The 10572-nt window shown below is 45.6% G+C and overlaps 1 protein-coding gene across 1 annotated transcript in view; it reads left to right on the top strand.

Moving 5' to 3' along the window:
• The first annotated feature begins 9840 nt into the window (after nt 1-9840).
• LOC119403075 (uncharacterized) overlaps nt 9841-10572 on the top strand; it is a 42543-nt gene continuing 41811 nt past the window's right edge. The window contains exon 1 of the mRNA XM_049418163.1: nt 9841-9900. Within this exon, the coding sequence (XP_049274120.1) occupies nt 9841-9900 (60 nt within the window). The remainder of the gene's footprint in view (nt 9901-10572) is intronic.

Here is a 10572-nt window from a genome sequence, read left to right as displayed (position 1 = left end):
GCTTGTGCCCCGCTAAAGCTCCGCTGCGCCGTACCGCCAGCTGTCGGGCAGTAAAGGGCTGGCACTGTGAATTCTACGTCGCAAGGCCATTCTCGGAGGCGGGCGATTTGAACTGAGCTAATGGTATGCGGATCACTGCAAAGTAATTTTCTTTCAAACTAAGATTTCCTTGGCACCAAACATGTGCTATAGTTATTGGAGTTATTGGAATATTGGAAACGCGTTCTAGTTATTGTTGGAAGTTGTTGGAACGCTATTTCAACAATCTACGTCGGCTTAATAGTTTGCCTTTATTGTCCCTTTAAGGATCGAAAAACGGAAATGTTACATACTGCAAAATTTTATCTCACCGCAGAAGTACAGAGGTGCACATTAGTGATCGTGACGGTGGACTAAAAGCTCTATAACGGCAGCTTGAGTGGTCAAACTTTTCGTCTAACATTGACAAGAAATCCTATGGTAAGAAGAACTTAAATTAAGCATCCTGAGAAATGCCATCCCTTAGGGCGACACTATGAGACGGTCCCACGTGGGGACAGTTAGACCTAGCCTTATGATCGCACAAAGTACACTTTACACAAAAAGCACATAATATCATGCGAAACCTTCTTAATTTTGAAATAATTGATTTTGAGAGTGCAATTTAGAAGTGCGGACACAACGAGTTCCACAATCTTAGTAATCTATTCATTGTTAATTAATGTAGGCTTGCAGTTATTGATTGTGTTTGCTAATTGTCGTAGGAAGCCGGTGCTAAAGTGTTTTAAAGCCATAATTGGAACTTTACTGTCAGTTTAACTCATATGAAGACAACGGAGGTTTTCATGCAAGTTAGCAATGTTTTGTTACATGAACTATAGCTTAGCTTGGCTCACATTAGAACGTTCAAAGGTCGTATAATGCACTCTTAAGACGCTAAACATGTGTTACGATGACCTAAAGGCACGTTACCTAAACCACACTCACCAAAAGATAGCCCTAGGAATTTGTATTTCATCCGGATTTCAACCATTGCAGTAGAGGCTGTGCCTCCCCCTGAAGCCGCAGAACAATGAAACAATGCCAATTCAGTAGGCGTGCTTGGCTAAGCAATACCTTCTTTTCAAATGCGTAGCCCCCAATCTCTAGATAGGAAATGATAGCCAACTTCTTTCCTTCTAAGTAGCCTGTCAAGGTATGTTTCTAAAATAGTTGCACCCGATATTGCAAACTGCTGACATGCTCAACGCATCGTCTGCTTGTTTGCGAAGGGAAGATGCGAAACAGACGGGAACGCGTCTGAAACAAGCACACGAGCACTCAGTGATGCAAGGCACATCACGTAGTAATACGCTGCCTACAAAGGTCATGCAAAAATTCGGGGACAGTTTAGCTTCGTCTTTAAAGTTGAATGCGGTAGCCATATCCGCACGCACGCACGCGGGAAGACGCGCCGACCCCCCCCCCCCCCACACACACGCACACACACGCGCGCACACATACACACATGACATGCAGGGGCGTAGCCAGAAATTTTTTTCGGGGGGGGTTCAACCATACTTTATGTATGTTCGTGCGTGCGTTTGTATGTGTGCGTGTATATATATGCAAGCAAAACTGAAAAATTTCGGGGGGGGTTTGAACCCCCCCAACCCCCCCCCCCCCTTGGCTACGCCCCTGATGACATGCCTATAGTAAAAGTAAAGGTTTCTGCCTTCTTGAACAGCACTTTTATAAGCAGCGCACCCGCCTGTCTCGGAGAAAGCGGGATAAAAAAAAAAAGAAAGTGCGGACGCCCTCTGGCCCATATCTTTATTTGTATCTACCTCAAAGTTTCGCTCACGGACAACGCTGCTTTTTCGCTCACAACCAGAGACCCCGCCGCCGACGACGCCGACACCAGAGTTTTTATCGAAACGAGCTCTTTAACGCTGCTCGTTAATGTACACAAAGCAGTGCATGTAACGGTGCACAAGATGCAAGGTTGTATCGATTTCAGCGAGAAGAATGTTCACATCGAATGCCTATTGATACCTGGACCTTTTTATAGCCTTGTAAAATGGTCATTTTCAACGATGCACCCTTTACGTAAAACTGACAAGAATGATGTGAACACGAGCGTTAGCGCGATGACTAGCTCATTATTGACAAGAACTCAAATAAGGAAGTCGAGAGTTTTACACCAGGTGTCATATCTGAGCGTACAGAATCACAGATCACAGAACATAAATGTTACATACGACAAAACTTCACCGAACAAGGGCAGAAGTATACAGTCGTCAGCAAGCTTAACTCGAATGCTCCGCAGCGTGTCATAAGACGGTTTCAGTGACGCAAGCGCTATCAGTCACCCCTAGGAGTATCAGTTGCTGAGGCATTATTTCCAGGCAGTTATGAATGTTGGTGTAACGTTGCAGATGTTGCATCAGCATTACGGCAACGATTAGGTCTACTAGAGTGCTGACAGCAGAATTAAAGCTGTATAAGTGCAGTTTCACTAGTTGCACAATCCCGCTAATTTCGACAGCGAAGCGTGGTGACATAACCATTTCGCAAAGTACAAATACACAAAAAAGTACACAGAATCAAACGAAACCTTCTTAATATGCAAAGCGAATGTACAAGGAGCCCGAGACAAGAAAAAAAATCACAGCATATCCACGGGGTGAATGATGATGAGTGGGGCGAAGCTCCGGAGGGAATCATCGGTAAACCGTGAAACTCTTCCGTGAAATTCGCCCAGTACATCATATAAAGAGTGTGAAACACCGTGTATATATTTAACATCAAACTTCTATTGTACTGTTGGTTTACGTGGTCCCTTCATTATCACCGCTTTGTGATCACTGAAATGCAGGGAAAGTGTCCGCTCCCGAGCGAAAGAGAAAGCGCGCCAAGAGCGAGCGCCTTGTCTGCCTCCATCCGGCGACTCCGAGCAAAAGAGAAAGCGCGCCAAGAGCGAGCGCCTTGTCTGCCTCCATCCGGCGACTCCGAGCAAAAGAGAAAGCGCGCCAAGAGCGAGCGCCTTGTCTGCCTCCATCCGGCGACTCCGAGCAAAAGAGAAAGCGCGCCAAGAGCGAGCGCATTTTACGATTGCAGGCATCCAATGACATGCGCAATTCTCATTATGCTTAGAATAACAGAGAGCTGAGCTAGTTGGTAAGTATTCATTCTAAAAAGACAGGGCGTGCAAACACGGACACAAGAAAGAAGTCAGGACACCACAAACGCCGACTAACAACTGAAGAGACGCACAACGGCTGAATGAAAGAAGGCGCGAAAACTTATCTGCGCATGCCCATGCAACAGGCGAACCTATCAATCCGGCACGCGTGGCGGTCTACGTGGAAGATAACTGTTAAGGCGTTTGATTTCATCTTTATGGAAGTTAATCGACGGTTGGCTCACGCATGCGCTACCACTATTCTCGATATGCCATGCTTCAATCATCAGGCGCGTTTCTTCATTTCTATGACGGTACAACACTGCGAATTCATCGAATTGTGGCGTGCACTTACAATCTCGAGAATGTAAAGATAGATTAGAAGGTGAGCCTCCTCTTAGCGATCTCTCATGTTCCAACAATCTCTGGTTAATGCATCGGCCCGTTTGTCCTACGTAGAAGCGGCCGCAGCTGAAAGGGACATTATACACCACACTCGTACGGCAATCATGCGCCATTATACAAGCGCCATCTGTCATCTGTTAACCGCAACTCTGGATGGATGGATGGATGGATGGATGCTATGAGCGTCCCCTTTATAACGGGGCGGTGGCAAGTGTGCCACCAGGCTCGAAAAAAATAGAAAACAAAAACAAAAACAAAAACTTCACTCTTTTTTTTCTTAGCTTTGGCCTAGTGTCCTTACTTCAATTAAAACTATTTTACTCAAGAAAAAAAAAAAAGAAGAACTTAAGTTTTCAGCTCCGTTCTCTGCCCTTTACGGCAGAATGTCCTTATTTTTGTTTTCCAATATTTATTTTTGTCCTTTCTCTCTAGTTTTCTGCCACCAATACTCTAACCGTCTCTTACTTATTTCAATCGCGGGTATGTTCAGCTTTCCATTGTCTCTAAAACCCAAGGCGTCATGTAGGCTCGTGCCCAAACGTACACCTGGGTGGATGTCTCCACATTCAATCAGAACATGCTCCGCCGTTTCCTGATCTTCCCCGCAGCACGTGCAAGAAATACACGAAACGCCATCTAGTGAGCAATTCATTAAACTAGAGCTGGCTACATACATACATACATACATACATACATACATACATACATACATACATACATACTACTACTACAGAGGATGGAACGACTCACACCCTAAGGAGCTTCGCCCCTAAAAATTACATTCGCGAAAGCGTTTGCAGTAATTATCAGTAGCATTTGCAGGGAGGCTAGTCGCCTCAAGCCGCGAACAATGAAGAAAAGTCGATACAGTGGGTGTGCTTCGCAAAGCAACACTTTGTCGTCAAATCTGCAGCTACAGCACCACCATTTATAGATAAGAAAAGATAGCCAGCTTTTTGTCTTCTGCATTCCGTGCCAAAGTATTTGAAGTAGTTACAGTCGATATTGCAAACTGCTGACACGCGATCGTTCCTCGTCCTTCTCGCTCTGTTGTCTGGCTGCTCTTTAGGTGGTTTGGGCTGCTTACGTTAGGAATGCTTTTTTTTTTTTTTGCTGAGGGGACATGCTCTTAACAGGCATAACTCATACCGAAGCAGCCACATCGTTTCATACTTCACCACGCGAGGGGCCCCGATTTGAAAACTGCGCTGTCAGTGTCACCAAACCTTGAGAGCCCGTGGTCTTAGCCCCCTCCCCCCCGCCTCCCCTGTGGGGCGCTAGTTCCTTACAATATTTAGGTGGGCGTTTGGAAGCGACGCTAAATTGGTCACAATTAGACGCGCTAGCATTAATTATACGATCCGTTAGAACATATCCGATTCTATTTTTCTATCACCAGACACAAGCCTACAAATTATCGTAAAAAAAGTCACCAGCAAAATTTTCTCTGTCAGGGGTCCTTTGACGCGAAAGCCTTAAATGGATCATAAAAAGCGAAAATTGATCGGCGTCCCGCGTCAGCGGCGTCAACACGAGTGATGCGAAATATTATCGCATGATATCATCACCGTGCGACGTCATCATGGCGTCACAGATCGCCAAAATGTGTAACGTCATCATCACGTCATTACGACGTCGCTGTGACGCCACAACGCGACGCCGCCTGTCATCGCGTGACATCCTTGCTTGTTCAAAGGTGGGCGGATCACTGAGGCAGTGCAAAACACGCGGGGGTGCCTCCGACACTGGAGGCAGTGAAAAAGCACGTTAGGAGCAGAAAGCGTTCAGGTGGTGGCGATGCAGGGTCAGAAAATCGGCTGAGAAGAAAAAGAAGAGGGCTTTCGCTTTCGAGTCGTCTTATACCCTTGTCACACGGGTAAGCTTAGCCGCTGTTATAGCCAACTGCAGTGAGCGGACGTAACCAGTTACCGCAAAACAGACAGAGGCGCTGTCACACGTTTGCAGCGCTTCCAAGCGTTCTTTAGCTGATATATGGCTGCGTTCGTGCAACACCACTATAACACCGCCTTGTACAGGGCTTCACGCTCGATTATGGACGCGTCAGCAGCGTGTTTTGATGCTCGTCTATTAAATAGCGCGAAGCCCTGTGCAATGAACGAACGCAGCCGTGTATCAATCTCTTGAAATGCACACGAGATTTTTGCAGCACGGACAAACTTGTACCTCAAAGCCGGTAATTTATCTTCCCAAATGCGTATCAACGCCTCCGTCGTCGCAACGGTCCAGTTGACACGCTTTTGGCTCGATATTTCGCTGGGAGCCGAGCTGCTCGCGTCCGACATGGGGGCCGCCATGCCGTCAGTTTACGGCGCTAACAGGGGTTGCCTACCTCCGTTTACGAAAACGGTCGTTAGCGGATTAACTGCGGTTAGGGTTGTTCATGTGACAAGGTACAACATCCGTTAAACTTAACGGCTGTCGTACTTAACTGTGGTTAGACTACCCGTGTGACAAGAGTATTAGGGTGAATGCATTAGGGACCCTGTGAGTTTTATTATGGTATTGCCACTAGGGCAGCACGTATGAATGTCATTTATCATCTGTTCCGCATATACAAAACCAAGTTCTGCGCGTTATTTTTAGCTTTAGTCGCGAGAGTAATATCATTACCATACGCGGGGATAATATTTTCCTCATAGCGACTTATTTATTCGCGCTCAATTTAATTATCACGCTTTTCAGGTTAATTAATGAACATCTCACCCACAGTTTTATTTCCTTCAATTCTTCGTAGGATATTAACCATACTGGCTTCGCAAAAAAATTATTTCTCGCTGCACAAAGCTGTTAGTAATTACGGCAACATGACAGCATCAATCTGCGCAATTAAAACCTGCAATTTTCTCCTGTATCCATCTAAACATTTTGTGCTGCATTTAATGAAGCACTCAACCTTTAAATAAATACCTGAATCTCACATGAATTCTTGATTGTACGTACAGAGGTGTTGCGCATATTTTTTCTTTATTCAGTTTATTTTAGTTTTGTAATTACATCACATGATAATGATCCTCATTTTCAGTGTTCGTTTGAAGCTCAATTTCTTTATTAAACATTTATGTTATTACAATAAAGTTCCATGGTCTTATAAATTGTGGTTATCAATGTATTTTATCAATATTGCATGCCTTTCTGCAGAATTAACGTGTATGGACGTTCTATCTGTTACTTTGGTAGATTCTATATTTCTTGTCTAATTCCGTAATTACTAAACATTAACCACGCACAGAGGATCCCGGTACAGTCTCCTGACCTTTGCACCCACTCTTCTTTATCATTTTTCTCGTAATATTAATCATCATCGTCATACCGTTGGTTAACCTATGACTAATCTTGGTTATAGTTGGTTTATATTCGTTAAACGGCCTAATTTTGGCTAAACGTAGTTCAATTAGCGCTAATGCCTGCCAGCTGCAGTCCTAATGCTGACAAACGTCGGTTAATGGGACAGTATGTCGGCCTAATGACTGCTAGTGCTGGTTATAATATCAGTTAATGTAGGCCACCCGCTCTTATAAAACCAACGTTTCCTCCATACAATTTGTCCCTCATACGGTTTTTTAAATGTGAACCATGTTTGTCGAGGCAAAGGAGACGCCCGTGAGCTGGACTTCCTTTTCAAGCGATCCTTGTACTGACTGACCAGTGTAGCTGGGGATGCCGGTGTTCCAAAAAACCCTCCTCACCCACAGCTGGCACGCACCCAAGAAATATTAAATAAAAAAATTCGGCAGATACCACGTACCGTGGGAGTCGGAGTTATGCGAAGCATGCGGCGGGAAGGTGACTGTGGCGTAATTTTTTTTACTGAGCGACACGTTACAAAATGACGCTAAAGATCTGTGTAAATTTGATACGCACATATATATGTTCAAGAGCAGCATATGTGTTATATAACCAGTTCTTTACGGTTGGGTGACGCTGCCAACGGCAACGTGGGTATTACGAACACCAGAAGCGGTAAGCTGATATGTAGTACTTACACTTGTCCCTTATGATGGTGAACGCACGCACGTTTCACGAACCCGTGTGCATGTGTGGAAGAAGTTCTTGACAGTTCTTGAACGAGGTCATCATCTCCGTGATCAGTGAGCACCTTGTTATACTTGTTATAGGATCCGGTGGTGATCGCGGTGACCAGGCGTCCATGTGTAGTGAAGTATGAGGTATAGTACAGCTGTTGGAATTCGTGGATGCCTCGGTCATTTTTTGTCGAGAAATTGTCTGTCGATAGAGCCGGCGACATGTCGGAACCTGAAGCCACCCTTCGCGTTGGTGAGGTATAGGCCGTCGAGGCTGGTAGGCCTGGATAGTGCTACATAGACCAACATCAGTGGATGGTGTTTGTCGTATTCGTAGACTACCTGGACGTATGTGGCCTACGTAGTCTAGTCTACAAAGCGGCTGACAATCAATCTGGCATCATCCTTGGTCAGCATGAGGCCATCGCCCAGCCTCGTAAGAAATGAAGAGTACACTGCGTCATTCTTGCGGACTAAGTGCACTTTGCGGTGCGGTGATGTGGATATCATACGTAACTTTCATTCATGTATTCCTCCGGGGTCGAGCAATGCTTCAATATAGCTTGCTGAATCATGGGAATACAAATGTAATGTATATTATACTGCTACAAAAGCGGAGCCAACACTGGAGCCACAGACGTTAATCTGATATGGTGCCGGTATCGTAGGAGTATCATGTAGTGTTTATTGCTTTTCTGTAAAATTAGATAGCAAGCACCACAACCACAATTGACGTTGCATCGATATTACGCCCGCGTAGGCTGTTTTTCCAAACCAGTTTATAGACCTGGCGTGGCTCAGTGGTAGAATACCTGATTGCCACGCAGAATGCTTGGGTTCGATTCCTGCTGGGATTCTAATTTTCATTCTTTCCATTCGTCCGGTCAACGCTGCCAATGTTGATTTTTCTTAACGCTCTCGCATTTAAGCTACCAATGTCTGTTTTCGCCGTTCCTGGGTTGATATAAAGTGTCAATCACCTGTGGCGCATACCCGTAAACCGCGGCCCGTGGTAAACGGGTATGTGCTACACGTGTCCAGTGGAAAGGGTTTGACGACGTACGCGACAGGATTGTCGCGTTATCAATGTCATGACCCGACAGTCATATTCGTCAAATCCTCTTACCCTCCCATGCAAAGTTTGGTCTACACCAAGTTAAGGAGGCGATCATGAGAGCACCCAGACGTAGGCGGCTAGATAGATAGATAGATAGATAGATACGTAGATAGAAACGCCCAAAGTGTCAAAGGTTCGCTAAGAAATGCTTCGCATTTAATAAATTATATTTTCTTTCCGGGGCTGTGGTTTGAACACGGGTCTCTCCGGCTCGAAAGCGAGTGCCTCGACCACTAGGCGCCACGCCTGCGTTTGCTCAACGTGAACTGAACTGAAGCGTATGAATGCATTCTACTGACGATGCTCAAAACAAATGGGAAAGCATTAAACTTGCTATTGGCGCTTCGTTGAAATATTTCGTGTTGGTGGACTAAAAGTGATTTGCTGGACAACGCGTAAGCTGGACATCAGGAATTGCCCATGTAGGGGAAAATTCTGACTTCCCGAAAATCGAATTCCAGCACGCGTTTCAATGATCGCGTGATGGTCCTTTCGTTAATCGTCCGTTCTACAGGCTGACGAACCCTGGAAGAAATATGAGAGACGCCATGCGATTCATCCCGAAAACAGCGTCCCGCAAGGGCCGCTGCCTAGAAAGAAAGAAAGAAAGAAAGAAAGAAAGAAAGAAAGAAAGAAAGAAAGAAAGAAAGAAAGAAAGAAAGAAAGAAAAGCAGTACGCCAGGCATATTCCCGATTGTGGAAGGACTACCGATCTTTTCTATCTGTGTTCGTCTTCTCTCGTACAGTTAGATCAGCACGAATACCGATCACCCTGTCCAAGTCTCGCGGGCTCCAGTCATAGGAATAAATCGTCATGCCAGTAAGCACACTCGTATGTATCAAGTGCGGTCAACGACCGACATTGCTATTCAGTGCCGCAACTTATTGTCGCGCTTCAAAAACAATACGCATTCCTCTTTCCACCGAACTGAAACTCCACCAATCGTTGTTTTCAACGCCTATAATTTAATCTCGCACACTTCGCTGTTATCGGACAAAAACAGTCTACGCAACTCACAGCGGGTGCGTAAAAGGCAGCTCCAACTTCTATCGCTGCTCTTGAGGACGTCAGCTTCCGAGGTGTTGGGTCGGACTATCTTCGCAGTCGTATTCCAGCACATCGAACCGGCACCATGTTCCGCTGCGTCGCGGTCGTTCTGCTGGCCTCTCTTCTCTGTCGTGTCGACTCGCAGGTAAGTACTATGGCAGGGGTAACCTTAACCATAATTTAAACAAAACATGCTCAGTCGCTAAAAGTGCACTGCGCATTGCAGAAGCCTAACTGTCATTTTTTGTGCGTGTAGAAAGACAAGTGCCTTGAATGTTAAGTAGTCGTGCTATTATGTACAAGAAAGGAAGCAGAAAGGGACAAGGCAGGGAGGTTAACCAGAAATAAATCAGGTTAGCTACCTAGCACTAGTTCTCATCAGTGCTAGGTAGCTTCAGTGCTAGGAATCAGGGAGGTGGAATAGAAAGGTGAGAGATATTGAGGAGGGAAGAAAAGAAGAAAAAGAAAAGAAAAAAAAAACAGTGAATTCACTGCAGCGGGCAGGACTACATCACAAGTCACAGGTGTTCGCTAAAGCCCGTCGTCCTCAGAAAGAGCAAGAGTGCCTTCGCTGCTTTGTGGGCTGGCTGAGGAGTGATGGGGACGGTGTACTAGTGGCCCCATCATGAAAAGTGGACCATCGTCCGGTCGTCGCAGTGCGTTGGAAAGTACTTGTTTCTCCGAGGCAAATCGCGGACAATGGCACAGCGAGTGGTCGATGTTTTCTTTGGTGTCGCGAACATCGCATGCCGTGCTGTCAGTCATTCCAATGTAGGAATTCCCCGAAGTGATCTTCGCCTCCAGGTTTATTTCACGG

Source organism: Rhipicephalus sanguineus, chromosome 8 (assembly GCF_013339695.2).
Source record: "Rhipicephalus sanguineus isolate Rsan-2018 chromosome 8, BIME_Rsan_1.4, whole genome shotgun sequence".
In the NCBI taxonomy this organism is placed as follows: domain Eukaryota; kingdom Metazoa; phylum Arthropoda; class Arachnida; order Ixodida; family Ixodidae; genus Rhipicephalus; species Rhipicephalus sanguineus.
Note: the sequence above shows the minus strand (reverse complement) of the source record. Positions and strands in the feature narration are given on the sequence as shown.